A 21,407-nucleotide genomic window follows, 5' to 3' on the forward strand; every position below is an offset into this window, starting at 1 on the left:
ACAGTTTCATTTACTATGAAACTGATTAGTATACACCAATGAAACTATTAAATGGTTCAGTATAGTTCTTTAAAGTCATTTTCAGTGATTTAAAATCAGGTTACTGATAGAACTGGACATCCTTTTCAAAAAGGCTTCTTTTTTCTGATAAACCCATATTCAGCTGTATTAAATAAAACTGCACCAGATTATTACTCATAAATCCATCAAGGAATACTTCTTTATAGAAAGATAAAAATAGAAACAATTATGTATTATTACACTGCCCAATTGTGCTGGTTCGTGGAATATTTTACGTTTGTGATTATGCAAATGAATTTGAGGGAAAACTTGTAACCTGACAAGTGCATTTTGGACACAAGCAGGAAGTGCAAATTATTCCTGAGTGCTTAAAAATTCAATAGATAAATTGAATTAAACTCTGAATTAATGTATTCTCAAAAATGTTCAGTTTCAGAATTAAACAACAGAAATCCCAAGTGAATTATTTTTAAAACTTGTTTTTCCCCGTGTTTAATTGTGTGGCGGGGAAATGAGCTCAGTTAGCATTTCTGTAACAGAATGGAAATGTAGCACTGACAAATGAGAAAGGATGATAAAAGACTTGCATTTATATAGTGCCTTTCATGATCTTAGGACATCCCAGAGTACTTTACAGTCAATGAAGTAATTTTGAAGAGTAGTTTCCTACATCGTAAGTGACATGGCAGCCAATTTGTGCACAGCAAGGTCCCATAATCAGTAATGAGTATTCTGATCAGATAATCTGTTTTTAATAATGTTGGCTGAAGGATAGATATTGGCCAGGATACAGGCAAGAACTCATCTGCTCTTCTTCAAAAGAGTGCTTTGGGATCTTTAACAATCACCTGAGCGGACAGGCAACACCTCGGTTTAACAGCTCACCCAAAGGACTACACCTCCAATAGTGCAGCTCCTCTCAGTACTCCACTGGGAGTGTCAGTTTTGATTATATACTCAAATCCTTGGAGTGAGGATTAAGTCCATAACCTTTTCACAGAAGGAAGAATGCTACTTGAGGCATGGCTGACACCTGGGTTGGGGGGAGATTTTTTCCCAGGTTGTTGGAGCTGGGGTTTCAGGAAAAAAGCTCTTGGGCTTCCTGCCTCCTTCTGCCTTTCCCAGGGGTGGGTTGGGAGTCTTGTTGGCAACCTCCACCTCAAAGGCGGGAAGACGATTAATGTACTTAAGAAGGCAACTGAAAGAAATTTTGCGCATGAAATGGTTTTTGCCATCAGCAGACAGGTCACATACAATGTCTGCAACATGATGTCTTAGAGGAGGCATGTGCACAGTGGGAAGTCATTGAGATCTGCAACTGACATGAACTCAGTACTATAAAAGGGAAGGTCTGTGATAGGATGGAAAGCAGAAGAAATTAAATCACAAAAGGGAGGATGGTGTAAAGCAAAAGGAGATGGTAATGGGACAAATAAAGAAACAAAAGATGGGTCTAGAGGAGCTGTAAATGGCATCAGCAGAATCATTACCAACAGCTGCTGCAGTCTGATAAAATGGCAGCAGCGGTTCTGATCTGAAATTGATGATCTCAATGAATCCGGAAGATAAGATCATTGACTCATTTGTTTTGTCACTCTGTACACTGGGGGTTTCTCCACATTTTTTCTCCTCCTCTCCTGAAGGCACTGACTTATGCTGGGGCTGTGACCCAACAGGCTCTGATTGAGCTCCAGGACCAGTTAAGTGGCGACTCTTGACATGTGTGTTGGGACAGTGAGTGTCAGCAGGATGTTTAGGAACAGTAGAAGGCTATTCAGGCCCCCAGGTCTGCCCCTCCATTCATTCAGTTAGATCAGGGCTGACCTGCACCTCAGCTCTATATCCCTTACTGCCCTTACCTAACAAGAATCTATCCAGCTCAGTCTTTAAAGCTCCAACTGACCCTCAGTGTCCACAGCCTTTTCAGGGAGAGAGTTCTACATTTCTACTATCTGTTCTGTGTAAATCACAGGGAGGGAGGGAAAGGAGGGAGGGGGGTTTGGGCTGCCCTAGCTTGGTGGGATGGGAGGGGTGGAAGAGAAATCTGGGCTCCCCTGACTCTGGGGAGGGGAAAAGGAGTTTCAGCTGCCCTAGCTCTGGGGGTGTTTGGGCTGCCCTAGCGCTGGGAGAGGGGGTGTTCCCATGCATCTGCTGCCCTGGTCCTTCTAGGTGGAAAATGTCCCAGGTTTGGAAGGTGCTGTCTAAGCAGACTTGGCGAGTTGCTGCAGTGCATCTTGTATATGGTAAACACTGCTGCCACTGTGCATCAGTGGTGGAGGGAGTGAATGTTTAAGGTGGTGGATGGGGTGTCGATCAAGCAGACTGTTTTGTCCTGGATGGTGTCAAGCTTCCTGAGTGTTGTTAGAGCTGCACTCATCCAGGCAAGTGGAGAGTATTCCATCACACTCCAGACCTGTGCTTGTAGATGGTGAGCAGGCTTTGGGAAATCAGGAGGTGGGTTACTCATCACATAATTTCCAGCCTCTGACCAGTATTTATATGGCTCTCCAGTTCAGTTTCTGGTCAATGGTAATCCCCAGGATGTTGCTGTTGTTGTTGAGGGATTCAGTGGTGGTAGTGTCGATGAATGTCAAGGGGAGATGGTTGGAGATCGTCATTGTTTGGCACTTGCATGGCACGAATGTTACTTGCCACTAATCAGCCCAAGCCTGAACATTATCCAGGTCTTGCTGCATATGAACATGGACTCCTTCAGTATCAGAGAAGTTGTGAATGGTACTGAACATTGTACAATCACAGAATTACAGTGCAGAAGGAGGCCATTCGGCCCATCATATCTACACTGCATCTCCTAATGAGCATTTCACCTAGTGCCACTCTCCCGCTTTCCCCCGTAACGCTGCACATTCTTCCTTCTCATATAACTTTGAAATTCCCTTTTGAACGCCTCGATTGAACCTGCCTCCACCACACTCTCAGGCAGTGCATTCCACACCTTAACCACACGCTGCGTGAAAAAGTTATTCCTCATGTCGTTTTTGCTTCTTTTACAATTACTTTAAATCTGTGCCCTGTCGTTCTCTCTACCTCCTCTGTCCAGACCCCTCATGATTTTGAATACCTCTATCAACCAAATCGCCTCTCAGCCTTCTCTTCTCCAAGGAAAACAGATCCAACTTCTCCAATCTATCTTCATACCTGAAGTCCCTCATCCCTGGAAGCATTCTCGTGAATCTTTTCTGCAGCCTCTCTAACGCCTTCACATCCTCACTAAAGTGCGGCACCCAGAACTGGATGCAATACTCCAGCTGAGGCTGAACCAGTGTCTTAAATAAAAACAAGAAATGCTGGAACCACTCAGCAGGACTGGCAGCATTTGTGGAAAGAGAAGCAGAGTTAACGTTTCGGGTCAGTGACCCTTCTTCGGAACTAGCAAATATTAGAAATGACAAAGGTTATAAGCAAGTGAGGCAGGGGTGGGGCAAGAGATAACAAAGGAGAAGGTGTAGATTGGATAAGGCCACATAGCTGACCAAAAGGCCATGGAGCAAAGGCAAACAATATGTTAATGGTGTGTTGAAAGACAAAGCATTAGTACAGATAGGGTGTTAACGGACTGAAGATTGAACAGCAGCAAGTACAAACATGAAAAAAAAACAGTGGGTAAGCAAACTGAACAAACTAAGATGAAATGAAATAAACAAAAAAAAAATTGTAAAAAATGTAAGAAAAAAAAAAATAACTAAAAATAAAAGTAAAATGGGGGGCCCATCATGCTCTGAAATTATTGAACTCAATATTCAGTCCGGCAGCCTGTAGTGTGCCTAATCGGTAAATGAGATGCTGTTCCTCGAGCTTGCGTTGATGTTCACTGGAACACTGCAGCAAGCCCAGGATAGAGATGTGAGCATGAGAGCAGGGGGGAGTGTTGAAATGGCAAGCAACCGGAAGCTCAGGGTCCTGCTTGTGGACAGAGCGGAGGTGTTCTGCAAAGCGGTCACCCAGTCTGCGCCATTTCCGCCACCTCCAGCGTGATGCCACTACCAAACGCATCTTCCCCTCCCTTTCACTGTCATCATTCCGAAGGGATCATTCCCTCCGCGACACCCTGGTCCACCCCTCCATTACTCCCACCACCACGTTCCCGTCCCATTGTACCTTCCCCTGCAATCGCAGGAGGTGTAATACCTGCCCATTTACCTCCTCTCTCCTCACTATCCCAGGCCCCAAACACTCCTTTCAGGTGAAGCAGCGATTTACTTGTACTTCTTTCAATGTAGTATACTGTATTTGCTGCTCACAATGTGGTCTCTTCTGCATTGGGGAGACCAAACGCAGACTGGGTGACCGTTTTGCGGAACACCTCCGCTCAGTCCGCAAGCAGGACCCTGAGCTTCCGGTTGCTTGCCATTTCAACACTCCCCTCGCTCTCATGCTCACATCTCTATCCTGGGCTTGCTGCAGTGTTCCAGTGAACATCAACGCAATCTCGAGGAACAGCATCTCATTTACCGATTAGGCACACTACAGCCTGCTGGACTGAACATTGAGTTCAATAATTTCAGAGCATGACGGGCCCCCCATTTTACTTTTATTTTTAGTTATTTTTTCTTTTTTACATTTTTTACAATTTTTTTTTTGTTTATTTCATTTCATCTTAGTTTGTTCAGTTTGCTTACCCACTGTTTTTTTTTCATGTTTGTACTTGCTGCTGTTCAATCTTCAGTCCGTTAACACCCTATTTGTACTAATGCTTTGTCTTTCAACACACTATTAACATATTGTTTGCCTTTGCTCCATGACCTTTTGGTCAGCTATGTGGCCTTATCCAATCTACACCTTCTCCTTTGTTATCTCTTGCCCCACCCCGCCTCACCTGCTTATAACCTTTGTCATTTCTAATATTTGCTAGTTCCGGAGAAGGGTCACGGACCCGAAACGTTAACTCTGCTTCTCTTTCCACAGATGCTGCCAGACCTGCTGAGTGGTTCCAGCATTTCTTGTTTTTATTTCAGATTTCCAGCATCCGCAGTATTTTGCTTTTATTTTAGTGTCTTAAACACGTTCAACATAAGCTCCTTGCTTTCATACTCTATGCCCCTATTAATAAAGCCCAGGATACTGTATGCTTTATTAACCGCGCTCTCAACCTGTCCTGCTACCTTCAATGACTTATGCACATATACACACAGGTCCCTCTGTTCCTGCACCCACTTTAGAATTGTACCCTTTATTTTATATTGTCTCTCCATGTACTTCCTACCAAAATGAATCACTTCACATTTCTCTGCATTGAATTTCATCTGCCACCTGTCTGCCCATTCCACCAACTTGTCTATGTCCTTTTGAAGTTCTACACTATCCTCCTTACAGTTCACAATGCCTGCAGGTTTCGTATCATCCGTAAACTTTGAAATTGTGCCCTGTACACCAAGGTCTAGGTCATTAATATATATCAGGAAAAGCAAGTGTCCCAACACTGACCCCTGGGGAACTCCACTACAAACCTTCCTCCTGCCCGAAAAAGATTCATTAACCACTACTCTTTGTTTCCTGTCACTCTGCTAATTCAGTGTTCATGTTGCTACTATCCTATTTATTCCATGAGCTATAACTGTGCTCACACGTCTGTTGTGCGGCACTTTATCAAATGCCTTTGGGAAGTCCATGTACACCTCATCAACTGCACTGCCCTCATCAACCCTCTGTTATCTCTTTAAAAAAAAAAACTCCAGCAAGTTAGTTAAACATGATTTTCCCTTAAGAAATCCATACTGGTTTTCTTTAATTTAACCACATTTGTCCTATGACTATTAATTGTGTCCTGAATTATTCTTTCTAGAATTTACCCCACCACCGAAGTTAAACTGACAGGCCTGTAATTGCTGGGCTTATCTTTACACCCTTTTTTGAACAAGGGTGTAACGTTTGCAATTCTCCAGTCCTCTGGAACCACCCCAAGTCTAAGAAGACTGAAAAATTATGGCCAGTGCCTGTGCAATTTCCATTCTCATTTCGCTCAGTATCCTTGGATGCATCTCATTCAATCCTGGTGCCTTATTCACTTCAAGTACAGACAGTCTATCTAATACCTCCTCCTTATCAATTTTAAACCCTTCTAGTGTCTGAATTACCTCCTCGTGCACCCATGTAAAGACAGATGCAAAGTATTAATTTAATACCTCAGCTATGCCCTCTGCCTTCATGTGCAAATCCCCTTTTTGGTCCCTTATTGGCCCCACTCCTCCTTTCACCATCCTTTCACTATTTATACATCTATAGAAAACTTTGGGATTCCCTTTTATGTTAACTGCCAGTCTCTTTTCAGACTGTCTCTTGGCTTCTCTTATTTGTTCTTCCACTACCCCTTCTATATTCAGGCTGGTTCTCAATACTATTTTCTGTCTGTCATCTGTCGTAAGCACACTTTTTCTTCTTTATCTTAATCTCTATCTCTTTTGTCATCCAGTGAGCTCTGGCTTTATTTACCCTACCGTTCCCTCGAAGGGGAAAATTGCCTTGACTGTGCCCGAACTATCTCTTCTTTGAAGGTAGCCCACTGTTCAGCAATCATCAGCAAACATTCCCACTTCTGACCTTATGATGGAGGGAAGGTCACTGATGAAGCAGCTGAAGATGGTTGGGCCTAGGACACAAAATTCTACCCCTAGTATCAGGTCTACTTTTGATATTACCATTTGAGGCGTACGTTGCATTTTCCTGGCAATAATTCTTGTGTGGGAAGCACAGATAGTCTTTCAATAGTTCACTTAAAAATGGTTTTTTCAACTCAATACTTAGATTTAGATATTGTTATAACTGTACTAATTATATACACATGTGAAAATGAATTTAAAAAGAAACAAATGAAAAAAAAACACAATTACTTTAGAGAGTCTCTGAAAACATATTTCATGTCCAATCATGCCAGACAGCATGAAATACAATTGTTTATCTTGATTTGAAATTTTATTTAGGTTAATTTTTCACAAATACCAATGAGTCAGCATCATTTGATGAGATCACTGAACTATTTCACATAATCAGCTCCATGCATAATATGGGGTTTTTTGCCCCCAAACAGCCAATATCGCAGTAGAAAATCCAAGTACAGTTTACATGCTTCTAGGGAAACTGATGAAACTTTAGAATATATTCATGCTAATCTAGGAAACTAGAATTTATCCACTCACGATTATTTCCTAATTTTCCCACTTTAATCCCTTGGTCCTGCACACCTTAAGACAGTTTAAACTTTTTGCTATTTACAATTAAATAGCTGATGCATAACCCACTCACATGGGGTTGACTCGACTCATCCCAGCATCACATGCAGAGAAACATAAGAACAACAGGAGACCATTCAGCCCCTTGAGTCCGTTCCGCCATTCAATTAGATCATGACTGATTTGCATCTTAACTCCAGTTACTTGCCTGTGTTTCATATCCCTTGATATTCTTATCTAACAAAAATCTATCAATCCCAGTTTTGTAATTTTCAATTGGCCTAGCCACAACAGCTTTCTGGAGGACAGAATTCGAGACTTCCGCTATCTTTTGTATGAAAAAGTGCTTCCTGACATCATCCCTGAGAGGCCGAGCTCTAATTTTAAGATTATGCCCCTTGTTCTGGACTCCGCACCGATGGAAATAGGGTAGATTGAGAGAAACTATCAAATCCTTTAAGCATCTTAAATGCCTGAATTAGATACTCCTTAATCTTCTGTATTCAAGAGAATACAGGCCTAATCTGTCCTATCCTGTCCTCATAATTTAACATTTTCAGCTCAGGCATCATTCTGGTAAATCCCTGCTGCATCCCCTCCAAGGCCTATCTATCCTGAGGTGCGGTGTCCAAAATTAAATGCAGTACTTCAAATGCAATGGTGCAGCATTGGCACCAAGCACCATAAATATCCAATGTTCTTGACACACTCTGAGAAATGAGCAGTCGAATTGCCATCATGACAAACTTGCATTTTTCAGCTTTCAGGGTACAGAATCTATGTTAAGTGCAAAATGTTGAGAGGCAGATTTAGCCACTGTAGGAAGGACTAAGTAACAGGTACAATTACCAACAAAAACAGCACTCATAAGGTTAAACACAGAAAGGACTGATGTCTAAAGCAAATAAGAACCTTTAACCGCCCGGGGATAATTACGTTCCCAAATACAAAAAGGAGGAATGTTCAAGCAATTAAGCTGAGTTCCAGGCAATGTAAGGCCAGCTTTCTTTACCACTTCTGAACTATCAGGAGTACAAAGGATAGATACTAAACCTTTAGTCAAAAAGCCTAATATACTTCAGAAAAATAAAGTAAAATGCAGAGATAAATCCTTCGGAATGAATCCATTGCATATATTTGGTTAATGTTCAACCTGGATAACCTTGAATACTTGCACATTTAACAGGGTTTAAAAAAACATTTTTTTTTAAAAAGCACATTTTGCCATAGGTAAATTTAGAAGATGGGTGACTAACAGGCTATTTTGATGTAATACTGCAAAGCAGATCGTACAGAGAAATGCATGGCAGAGTGTAAATGCTCGTTGAGAACACAAGAACTCAATGTACTGTGTGGATGGCTGCAGGAAGGGTTTGAAGCCAAAGGCAGTAACAAAGAGCCCCACCTTTCTCTGAGTCAGCGTGCACTGGCCTGTATCTCACAAGCACCGGCAGGTACTGAGGGGCAGGGCAGAGATAGAACAGTTTGAATTAAATCTACATTCTTTGGAACTGCTGCAAATAACTACTGGGAGTGGCTTTGTTATTTATAATGTGTATAAATTTCACAGTACACAAAAATCAAACAGCCTATACAATGCAATTCAATCCAAAACAACTAGACATTGGATCAAGTCTGAATTTCTATGGAAATAACCACTATTTGAAGATGCAGAGCTGTAATTGAGCTCAGCAAATCAAAACAATACACTGCCTTTTTGGGGTTAGATTTTGGACAATTTCAGATTCCATTGGATTCTGAAATAATAGTCATCACGTGAATGATTATCTGGATTCCCATTCTAATGTCCACACACCAACCTCTTCGAGTCAGTTTGTAATACCACACAGAAAGCATTTGTATGAATTTGAAACTGACCACGCCTGACATTCTATGAACTGAGGTTAATCACTTCTATTACTGACCTTTCAACACCTGACGCTTCATTTACTTTACATAGGAACTGGAGGCCATTCAGCCCCTCAGCCTGCTCTGCCATTCTGTCAAATCATGGCTGATTTTAGCTCAACTCCATTTACCCGCCTTAGTTCCATATACCTTGATACCCTTACCCAACAAAATACTATTGATCTCAGTCTTGTAAGTTTCAATTGATCCCCAGCATCCACAGCCTTTTGAGGAAGAGTTCCAGATTTGCACTATGACAGACTCTGATAGCAAACCTGCTGTACGAGGTATTTATGTAAATACAATAGGGGTATTTATGACTTTGGGTGACATTGTAAAACAAGCCCACCAAACTACTCTCCTGATTTTATTTACAATGACTTCAATGGAAATGAAAATCAAGAGAGATATCTCACAGGCAGCTGAATCGATAACACCCATTTTACACCATCGCCCCAATCAAAATGAGCCCCAATGACACTAGTGCTGTCAGCGGTATCAAGACTCCCTTCAAGAGGGGTTTTTGCTTGGTGTCTCTGCCCTCTGATGTCATGCAGGCAGCACCCACCATTTTGGGTTTGACAGTAGGCCGAGATTTCCTCTCTGCACAACAGGACAGCTTTAGCATTGCAAGCCCACATGCACTCTCTCCAATGCCAGGGAATGTTCTGGCCAGATGGCAAATTTGCAGACATGACTACTATCAACTGGGCAAGGACGCACCCAGCACATGCACCCGCTGCTGCTGATCCTCACCGTGCAATATAAATAGATTAGGATTGGCAGCAAGGTAATCAGTAAATCTGACAGAGTTGCCACAGCTGACCTTGACTGCAGTGCAATACAAGATGGATGGGAATGTCCTAATTTTTGGCTGTGAAAGGAAATACTGGAATCCATCATATTTGGTAAGCTTGGTAATTTAAGAAAAACCCTCATTTATGTAGTGCTTTCACAAACTCAGGATATCCCAAAGCATTTTACAGCCAATGAAGTACTTTTGAACTGTCATCACTGTTGTGATGTAGGAAATGCAGAAGCCAATTTTCACATTGCGATAATGACCAGATAACCTGATTTAGTAATATTGGTTGAGGGATAAATATTGCCAGGACACCAGGAAGAATCCCCTGCTCTTCTTCGAAATAGTGCCATGGTTCTTTAACATCCACCCGAGGGGGCAGTTGGGATATTGGTCTAATATCTCATCTGAAAGACAACCCCTCCGACTGTACAGAACTCCCTCAGTATATACTGGAGTGTCAGCCTAGATTACAAGCTCAAGTCTCTGGAGTGAACCTACATCCTTCTGACACAGCAACATGAAGGCTACCAGCTGGCACTGTGGCAGGAAAGCAGTCTGCCTTTGTTTTGGTATTTCCTGGTGAAAGCATGAAGTCGAGCACGAACTCAACATCAGAGAAAATCGGCAATGCAAATCTGTGTCCAACGCTCCATGGTGAACAAGTCACTGTTGTGTGGAGACTTGTATAAAAAGGATTTAAAAAAAATTGCAACTCTACAAGTGAAGAGTCAGCTTTTGGCTCCATTTTAGGATCCACCTTCTCTGTATGATTGATAAGCCTACGCTGTGATTAGCTGACGACACCTACATCTTAGTAATGATTGTGGTTCCATGAGGCTCTTGAAAGGTGGTTCTGCATTCCTAACTTATGACTTGTTTTGGCTTATGTTTGGGAGCTGGATCCAAACCTGCATGTTAATTATAGTACATGCACTTTATAATCAGAAATAAGTTTTTAATGAAAATCCAGAAAACTTAAGTGAATTTTAGTGTTGGCACAAACCTGTTAAAACAATTAACGTTGCACACTTTTCCTATTTACATCTTACCTGTCCTTTACATTTTTGATGTCAGAAGTGGCTCAGTGGGTAGCACTCTCACCTCTGGGGCGGAAGGTTGTGGTTTCAAGCCCCACTCCAAGGACTTGAGCATAAAATCTAGGCTGACACTCCCGCACAGTACTGGGGGAGTGCTGCCATATTTCCTACCTTACGACACTGACTACACTTCAAAAGTACTATATGTTCCGAGGTTGTGAAAGGTGCCATATAAATACAAGTATTTCTTTTCTTTTTAAAAATAAAGCAGACCTTCAATACTTCAAGAATACAGCTCCAAATCCACAAATAAGCAAACTATCTGAAAAGAAAGAAATAATCTATAGCCGGCTCAACCTGAAATAAAATTGCTGCAGAGAGAGGCTGATGATTTATGCTCAGCACCCCCACCCAAGAGGGCTGTGAAAAGGAAGATCAGCTGGCTTTAAACTACCCACAGATGCTGGATCTCGCAATCTCTGGCTCTTTCACCTGTCATGACCAGAAGAAATGCTACAGAGACTTCTGCATCTGCTGCTACTTCCAGGCCACTGCAGTGCCCATCACCAGCCTAATCTGCCCCAACAAGTGCTACCCACACAGTCACACATATATACACACACACACCACACCCACCGCCTCACCAACAAGTAAAACAAAGGCTGCCAATAGTCCTCCCCTCCTCAGAAAATTACTGTGACAGCTCCAGGCAGTAAATGCATGATCTCCATGGCGCCAACCAAAGAAGTTCAAACGCTCAGCAAAGAGAAGCTTCAGGGTACTCCAGTCCCTGAGCAACGTGGAATACAGAATAGGGCAACTCGAATCCCAAAACAATCAGTTCCAAAAAAGGCCTGAATCCATCCGATTTTACTACTGCCATGCTCTCCCAGCCTCCCATTGTCCATGAACTTCAGCTTATTGAAAATTATACTGCCTGCCCCAAGGCCTACTCACCCATCACTCCTGTCCTCAATAACCTACACTGGCTCCTGGTTCCCACAACGTTTCCCATTTAAACTTCTCATCCATGTTCAATTCCTTCATGGCTTCCTATCTCTATAACCTCCTCCAGCTCTAGAACTGTGCTAAAGGTGCTTTATAAATGCAAGTTGTTGTTGTCACCTTTTTAAATTTTGGCTGCCAGTCCCCAGTTTTTAAGTTCTGCGTCTCAGACTTTCAGGTTTTCAGGCTGAGGTATAAGAAGGGGAGTGTACTTTGTACAGAAAAGACTGCTTCCAACTCAACATCACTAAAAAAGATTAACTGGTCATTTATTTTGTTGCTGTTTGTGCAGCCATGCTACGTGCAAATTGGCTGCTGTGTTTCCTACATTACAACAATAACTACTACAAAAGTACTTGATTGGCTATAACATACGCTGGGATATCTTCAGGCCATGAAAGGCACTAAATAAATGCAAGTCCTCTTTTCTTTCTTTTACTCTCCTCTCTCACTGCAGGCAAGCACATGTGCTCAGATGAGGCAACCAAGGAAGATCCCTTGGACTGAAACCTTCGTTAGACACTGTGTGTAGCAAGCTAAATTGTCCCTTCCAATACTTATTCATTGCATGAAAAAGACTGAAGCAAAATTATTTAATAAGTAACAGCCTATTACAGAGGCTGAAAACACAGCTACCAATGGACCTATTCTCAGGAAGACTGATTTACAAAAAAAAGGCACAAATCCCAGAAACAATATAGTAAATTTTTAAAAAGAGAGATGAAAAGTGTTGTTACTTTCATAGTCACCTCGAGTAAGGCTCTGACCAGACTCAACACTGACATGTGGTGTTAAAAAATATGTAACTAAGGCACATAAATGGAATTAAGATACAGATCTGCCTTGATCCAATTGAATGGCAGAACAGGCTTGAGGGAATGAATGGTCTACTCCTGTTCTTATGTTCCATGTAACAGGAGTCTGAGCTCCCTCCTCATTATCCTATGCACTTCAACAACTAACCCAAGGATCTCAAACGTAACTTATTTTTGTAGGCACATCTATCTATCACCACATTTACTGCACAGACAATAAAGACCTTACAAGCAGCAGTGTTTTCCAAGAGCTTTTTTTTGTTTTATGAAGGAAATATGTAAGTTATTTCTACCTCTGCTGGTGGATGTTCAAAGGACAACTGGTTACAGAAAAGGAGTGGACAAGTACCAATGCTGGATTCTCAACATATCCCAATGCCTATTATCAAATTAACGTGAAAGTAGATATAAAGAAGGCTCATTTATCAGTATCACCATACCCAACCAGTGCGATCTACACCAAGACTCATTCAACAGTAGTACCTCACCCAACTAAGGTGATCCAGATCAGACCTGGTCACCATTGGCATTTGACCCTACCAATGTGACCCAGACCAGGTCCCATTCATATAGTACCTTAGCTTACCAAAGCGATCGAGACCAGGACCCATTCACAGTCATATCTCACGCTACCAAAGTGAATTAGACCAGATTCCATTCATAATAGTATCTCACCCTACCAAAATGATCCAGACCAGCAACGATTCGACTAGTGGTACCTCACCTTACAAAAGTGAACTGGACCAGGACCCATTCACCAGTAATGCCTCATTCTACCCAAGTGATCCAGACCAGGACCTGTTCACCACAGTGGGCGGCACAGTGGCGCAGTGGTTAGCACCGCAGCCTCACAGCTCCAGCGACCTGGGTTCAATTCCGGGTACTGCCTGTGTGGAGTTTGCAAGTTCTCCCTGTGTCTGCGTGGGTTTCCTCGGGGTGCTCCAGTTTCCTCCCACAGCCAAAAGACTTGCAGGTTGATAGGTGAATTGGCCATTATAGATTGCCCCTAGTGTAGGTAGGTGGTAGGGGAATATAGGGACAGGTGGGGATATGTGGTAGAAATATGGAATTAGTGTGGGATTGGTATGGATGGGTGGTTGATGGTCGGCACAGACTCGGTGGGCCGAAGGGCCTGTTTCAGTGCTGTATCTCTTAAAAAAAAGAATTCAGTAGTTCTGGAGCTGCCCTGTTTCAAACGTCACCGTACTAAAACTCTGGATATAGTGAAGGCCTCCCAACCTTAGTTGCTCAGTAACTGCAAGTAACATTGTGTTAGTCTGGATGCTTGTTGCACATTAATACCACTGGTGGCTCTGTTCTCAATGATGCTCTCTCATTGGTGGAGCAGAAACTAAGAAGTAGAGCAGTGTTGTTGAATATATTAGCTACCAACTACATGTAGCTACATGTGATTAACAAATAAAAAAAAAAATGAGTATTAGACATATTGTAGGTTTATGTGTATGCATGTGAACTTTTAACTTTTTTCTGCATTATGGTAAAATGATCAGATGAAAAGCAGAGTGTGTGGATGTTTTTTGATCATTATGTGTTCTTTACTGCCTTGTTTATCGAATTATGGTAGGTGTTTGTTCAGTAGATGTACACACATGAAGTACATTTACCTGTGCTGTATGAGTGTATCCAAGGCCTTTTCTACAAAAATGACTGCAAAGTAGCCAAAACGGTGTTGCCGTAGCCACACTTGTGGTGACTCAGTGATTTCTACTGGACATGACAGAATTGTATCATGCCTATTAAGGCCTGCTCAAACTTGACGGCCACACCTAGTTAAGTCTAGATTTTAAACATATAAGCAATGTTACGCACCCCTTCCAGGGCTGATGGCTGTTAGAAGGGGACGCCGATCGGTCATCTTTTGCTGTTTTTCTTGTTGACAGATTATCTCAATTTCCTTCTTCTCCAGCATCTTGCAAGATGGGTAAAAAAGACCAATGGTTTGGGTCCCTTGGTCCTCCTTATTAGATTCCAGCCCGAACCTTGGCAATGGAATGGTCAAAGGTTTCCAGGTTGCAGAAGTGTGTAGATCTGTGGTCTTCGGGACAAAAAAAGTGAAGTAGTGGTTTGAAAGTCACGTCTTTAGGAGTTTGTAACCATGAGGAAGGAAATGACAATTAACGGTGTTACAGTACAAACTGTAATGAGTTTATCAGTACAGAGATGTGCTCATCTCTGGTTCCTCACTGTGTTATTTTAACAGGGAATATAACACAGATAGGAAAAAAGAACTTGCATTTATATAGCACCTCTCATGACATTCCAATTTGCTTTACAGCCAAATAAGTACTCTGGCAGTGTAGTCACTGTTGTAATGCAGGAAAGGTAACAGTCAATTTGCACACAGCAAAATCCCACAACAGCAATCTGATAAATGACTAGATAATCTGTTCTTTAGTGATGTTGACTGAGGGATAGGGCACTAGGGAGAACTGCTGTTCTTTGAATAGTGCCTTGAGATCTCTTATGCCCAACAAAGAGGGCAGACGGCCTCAGATTTTCCTCTCATCCAAAAGACAGCACCTCCAACAGTACAGCACTCCTTCAGTGTTTAATGCTCAAGTCCTTGGAGTAACTTGAAACCACAAACTTCTGAGGCGTGAGCACTACCATTCGGCCAAAGCTGACAACTTATATAGTCTCTGCTAAACTAATAAAACTACACTGCTTCAGTGCCACAAAAACTATAATTATTCTTGTTACATCAACTTTGCTAATAAATCAACTTTTACATAGGCATGGTTTAATTAATAATGTTAGACTTTGACTGTATCATTCGACAGACAATTACAATGCTATTTAAACATATGGAGGAACTGATCTGATAACATACTCAACACTCACTTGGGCAATTTAAACCTGTCGTTACTGGACTTTGAGATCTATGTATCTGGGATTCCAAAAGGTGAAAGGTTAAATGCAAGTCAGTCTGTAAACAGGTTCTGTATTTAGACAGTTAAAAAGCTTTTACCAAATATTAATCAGGGTGGGTATATAACAGTGATTATAGGCAACATAGTGCCAGTATTCATGCAATTGCGCTGTGTTTACAGTAATCAAAAGATAAGAAACACCGATATAGGTCAGGGTTGCTTTTTAAACAAATTATGCTTTTTTGGGAGAGAGAAAATGTAGTCATCTACTGATAGTGTATCATTTTATACAGCTTAATCCATCCAGTCCCGGCTCCCTCCAAATCTGCTGAACCTTATTAATAGAGCTTAGCACTAGAACTGTAATTTATGATTCCACAAATGCAAACCCGTTAAGCAGATACCATAGGGGAAAATCAATGGTGGCATTGCTATCGTACGACAGTTTGACATGCCTCAAAATACTTATGCCAAAAATAATTGTTAGTCCTAATGATTCCATTTCTCCAACTGATTTCATTATCACTGAGCATTAACCGACGCTGTAGGATGAGATGAAGTTGGGTGGGAGGAGGGTCATGTGAAACATAAACACTGGCATAGACGAGTTGGGCCGAATGGCTTGTTTCTGTGCTGTAAATTCTATGTAATTCTACCCAACGTTGGAGGTTTGTGGAGCTTGCACTAATACTACACTTACCCACTTCTAGCTCTTTTCCTAAAATTCTTTCTTGAGGCAAGTCCTACTTACGATAAAGGCCAAATGAAGGGGAGTTTGCTCCAAGTGCCACAGCTTGGAAATGCCACTATCTTATCTGATCAGAGCTGGTACTGCAACAGACAGACTGGGAAGGTGGACTACCCGGAGAAAGAATTTTAAAAATATCTTCGGCTTTCAGATGCTAACTGATCATTTGTATATTTCTAGGATTTTATTTTATTATTTTAGGTTTCCAGCAATTGTGAAATTTTCTTTTAATCCTTTCTCTACCAGTTAAGTCATCCCACTGTTGTGCAGCCAATAAAAAACTAACCTCAAACTTCTGCAGAGTTTGTTCAATGGACAGGTTGCTTGCAAAATCTCTTGTATTGGAAGTACCAGACTTTTTGCAGCCAGTTAAATAGCACAGGGTCAAAAAACAAACTCAGTTTAGGATTGGTACTTGTTTAATACAGTATAAAGGTACTGTTATTTTGGCTCTGAAAATAATAACTCATTCTTTAAAAAAATGTAAAGTCTGCCATCCTGTGGCATTAAATAGAAATTATTCACCAGCACTGAAAAACTGTGTTAAAACTATATACATATTTCTAGTGTTGAATGCAACCGTAGACATTTTAAATTGGTGCCTATATATCAAACTTGGCAGCCTAGGTTTTGAGTAAGTTTGATATTTGCTGTCGTACATTGGCGAATAAAAGGACACATATTTCAGCATAGTTACTGGTGCACTATGTGATACAGCTGCTGAGCAAATGTCAGGCATCACCCTGCAGGTGGAGAAAAGAAAGACAGACTTGTTTTTCTATAGTGCCTTTCATGGCTTCAGAATATCCCAAAGAACTTTACAGTCAATGAAGTACTTTTGAAGTGTAATCATTGGGCTGGATTTTTACAAGACTACAACGTCGGGCTCCGTGGTGACGGGGCTGGAAGATGGTTGCGGCACAGGCCCACATTGAGGCTGATGCCGGGAGGGCCTGGCCTGATACTCCAGGCGGCGGCAAGGCTTTGTAGCAGCACCCCCCCCACCACCGGGTGCCAGGACCTGGAGTTAAATATTTAAATTAATGAAATCAATAAATTTAAATCAACTTACCTTGAATCTTCTGGGCCTGCCGTGATCTTCGGCACAGCAGCAGACACTCCTGCGCCTTCAATTTCCCGTCTGGGGAAAGCGGGCGTGACACTGGTTGGGGAGCGGGGGGGGGGGGGGGGGGGGGGGAAGAGCTAAGGTTTTTACTGTGGAGGGGGGAAAACAGGGTCAAATAAGCATCATCAGTGTAGGGGATGGTGGGAAGGGGTGCACTTTCAACTTTGTGTAGTCTTGGGTGGGAGAGGAAGGTCAGAAATCAAAAAGGTACGGTAAGGGAGGAAGGGCAAAAACTTACTGTAATTTTTATTGGGGGGTTGGAAAGGGATGTTACACTTTTATTTTGTAAAATTTTGGGGGCGGTGGGGGGGGGGGGGGGCTTCATTTAAAAATTAAATTTGCCGGCAGGTCTGGCTGCCCTTTTAAAATGGCACTAGCGCCTGCGCACAGGCAGCTGACACCACTGCTGGCGACAACAGTCTGCTCCCTCCACGTGATTTGGGGGGGGGGGGGGGGCGAGCCGCCCAACTATTTAAATGAGCTACCGCGCAGGAGGCACCGCCATTTTTTGAGCTCGCTGCCGGGAGTGATGGCAAGCTCTTAAAACCCAGCCCATTGTTGAAATGTAGGAAATGCAACAGCCAACTGGTACACAAGTGCCCATAGAAACAATAAGATAATGAGCAAATAATCTGTTTTAGCGATAATAGATTGAGGGGTAAATGTTGGCTAGGACAGCGGGGAGAACATCCCTGTTCAGTGCCACCTTAGCGGGCTGACAGGGCGGTTTAACATCTCGTCCTAAAGACAGAACCTCTGACGTGTAGGGGCTCCCTCAATATTACAATGTCAGCCTATATTTTGTGCTCAAGTCTCTGAGGTGGGACTCAAACCCACAACCTTCTGACTCAGAGGCAAGAGTGATACAACCGAACTGGGAGCAGGACATTCACTCAACCTCTTGATCAAAGGAAGCAGGAATTTACTACCAACGTAAAGAGGTCTAGATAATGAAGTGGTTTTCACCATTTGTGTAAAGTACAGGTAAGATTTTACTGGCCCTCGGGTGGCAGGGTGGACAGTAAAATGTTGTGGAGCGGCGTTGGGAGGGCACCCCAATGCAGTTCCGCTGCCAGGCCATTTTACCAGCTGTGGGAACGGGAGCGTCTCGGCTGTCTGCCTCTAATTTGAATAACTTTAGGCCCAACTGAGGGCCTTTTTCCCAGTCCGTCTACATTTTGCTGGTGGCAGAGAGGCCTCCCCCGCTCAACCCCACTCCCCCTTGCCAGCTGCCACTGGAGGGATTAGCCCTCCGATCGCCAGGGCCTGCCTGCCTGACTCTGGCGAAAAAGTGATTTGTTTTCCTCCCGAGTCCGCTTCAAAATAGAGGCGCCCTTTTGTTCTCCCTGCAGCCTCAGCAATAGCCACCTCTCTCGGTGGCGCTGCCAAGGCTGCATAGCTGCCGGCCCTCTGATTGGGCTAGCAGCATGGAGAACCAGGGCCTGGACAATGGACCTGGTGGCAGCCAATTAAGAGGCCGCCATCAGGGATATTGCCACCACGGTCCCCGGACTGGCATTTGGTCCCAACATTGTGACTTACCCCATGCCAGTAAAATTCACACCAAAATTTTAGTAGTCTATGGTTACTGAGGTACAGTGAATTTCCTTCTTTGTCAGGTGTCAGCGTGGCTTACTGGTAGAACTCTCATGACTGAGTCCAGAAGGTTGGGGTTCAGGTCCACTCCAGAGCACAAAATCTAGGCTGACATTCTAGTGCAATACTGAGAGTGGAGACGTCAAACTGAGGGTCTGCGTCCCCTCGAAGTTGGATGTAAAAGATTCCATAATACTATTTCAAATAAAAACAAGGGATTTCTCCCGAGTGCCCTGGCCAATATTTATCCCTCACCAATACCATTAAAAAAAGATAATCTGGTCACTATCACATTGCTGTTTGTGGGACTGTGGTGTGCATATTAAAACAGTAATGAAACTTCAAAAGTACACAATTAGCTGTAAAGCAGTTTGAGAGGTTCTGAATTTGTGAAATGCTCTATATAAATGCCAGTGCTGCTTTCTTTTTAGAAAGGAGTATCTACTTGAAAAACATATTATGGTCTGACTGAGTGAATAGGGTTGCCCACTCAGTTGGACATTTTCCTGTAGGTTTCATCATATAACCTCCAGGGTGCTTGTAACCACCCTGCCCAGTCAGTCACTTTCCTCTCATCTCCAATAATTTCATAACTAATCATAGAATAGAATCATAGCATGGTTACAGCTCAGAAAGAGGCCATTTGGCCGTCGTGTCCATGCCAGCTCTCTAAATGAGCAACTCAGCTAGTTCCACTCCCCTGCCTTTTTCCTGTATCCCTGTAATTTTTTTCTCATCAGCTAATTATTCAATTCCCTTTTGAAAGCCACGATTGGCCCTGTCTTCACCACACTCTCAGGCAGTGCATTCCAGATCCTAACCACTTGCTGCGTAAAAAAGCTTTTCCTCAGGTCGCCTTCAATTCGTTTGCCATTCATTCACCTTAAATCAGTGTCCTCTGGTTCTTGACCCTTCTGCCAATGGGAACAGTTTCTGTCTATCTACTCTGTCCAGCCCACCCATGATTTTGAGCACCTTTAACAAATCTCCTTTCAACCTTTTCTTCTTTAGGGAGAAAAGCCCCAGCTTCTCCAATCTATCCATGCAACTGAAGTCCCTCATCCTGCAATCATTCTCAAATCATTTCTGCTTCATTTCTAATGCCTTCACATCCTTCCTAAAATATGGTACCCAGAATTAGACACAATACTCCAGTTGAGGCTGAACCAGTGTTTTATAAAGGTTCCCCATAACCTTTTTTTTATTTGTTCCTGGGTTTCGTTTTCCTACAACAGTGACTAGACTTCAAAAGTACTTCTTTGGCTGAAAAGCACTTTGAGACATCCAGTGGTCATTTCTTTTCTTATGTGAGTGGAATTGGCAAGGCCAGCATTTATTGCCGATCCCTAACTGCCTTTCAGAAGGTGGTGGTGAGCTGCCTCCTTGAACTGCTGCAGTCCATTTGGGGTAGGTACACCCACAGTGCTGTTAGGGAGGGAGTTCCAGGGTTTTGGCCCAGCGAGAATGAAGGAACGGCAATATAGTTCGAAGTCAGGATGGTGTGTGGCTTGGAGGGGAACTTGCAGTTGGTGATGGTCCCATACATCTTCTGCCCTTGTTCTTCTGGATGGTAGAGGTTGCGGGTTTGGAAGGTGCTGTTGAAGGAGCCTTGGTGAGTTGCAGCAGTGCATCTTGTATATGGTACCCACTGTTGCCACTGTGTGTAGGTGGTGGAGGGAATGAATGTTTAAGGTGGTAGATGGGTGATCAAGTGCGCTGCTTTGTCTTGGATGGTATTGAGTTTCTTGAGTGTTGTTGGAGCTGCACTTATCCAGGCAAGTAGCGAGTATTCCATCAAACTCCTGATTTGTCCCTTATAGATAGTTGACAGACTTTAGGGAGTTAGAAGGTGAGTTACTTGCTGCAGAATTCCCAGCCTCTGACCTGCTCTTATAGCCACAGTATTTATATGGCTGGTCCAGTTAAGTTTCTAGTCAATGGTAATGCCCAGGATGTTGATGGTGGGGACTCAGTGATGGTAATGCCCTTCAATGTCAAGGGGAGATGTTTAGATTCTCTCTTGTTGGAGATGGTCATTGTCTTGCACTTGTGTGGTGAGAACATTACTTCCACTTATCAGCCCAATCCTGAATGTTGTCCAGGTTTTGCTGCAGTGGGCACGACTGCTTCTGTATCTGAGGAGTTGGGAACACTGCAATCATCAGCGAACATCCCCACTTCTGACTTTATGTTGGAAAGAAGGTCATTGATGAAGCAGCTGAAGATGGTTTGGCCCAGGACATTGCCACATTGCCCTGAGGAATTCCT

At 42.9% G+C, this 21,407-nt stretch overlaps 1 protein-coding gene across 6 annotated transcripts in view; it reads right to left on the minus strand.

Moving 5' to 3' along the window:
* Nucleotides 1-21,407, minus strand: part of dzank1 (double zinc ribbon and ankyrin repeat domains 1) — a 140,981-nt gene that overhangs the window by 34,166 nt on the left and 85,408 nt on the right. For all 6 annotated transcript variants that reach the window (XM_068044589.1, XM_068044588.1, XM_068044592.1 and 3 more), the window contains exon 13: nucleotides 14,609-14,834. In XM_068044589.1, the coding sequence (XP_067900690.1) occupies nucleotides 14,609-14,834 (226 nt within the window). The remainder of the gene's footprint in view (nucleotides 1-14,608; nucleotides 14,835-21,407) is intronic.

The sequence above is a fragment of the Heterodontus francisci genome, chromosome 13, assembly GCF_036365525.1.
Source record: "Heterodontus francisci isolate sHetFra1 chromosome 13, sHetFra1.hap1, whole genome shotgun sequence".
Lineage (NCBI taxonomy): Eukaryota > Metazoa > Chordata > Chondrichthyes > Heterodontiformes > Heterodontidae > Heterodontus > Heterodontus francisci.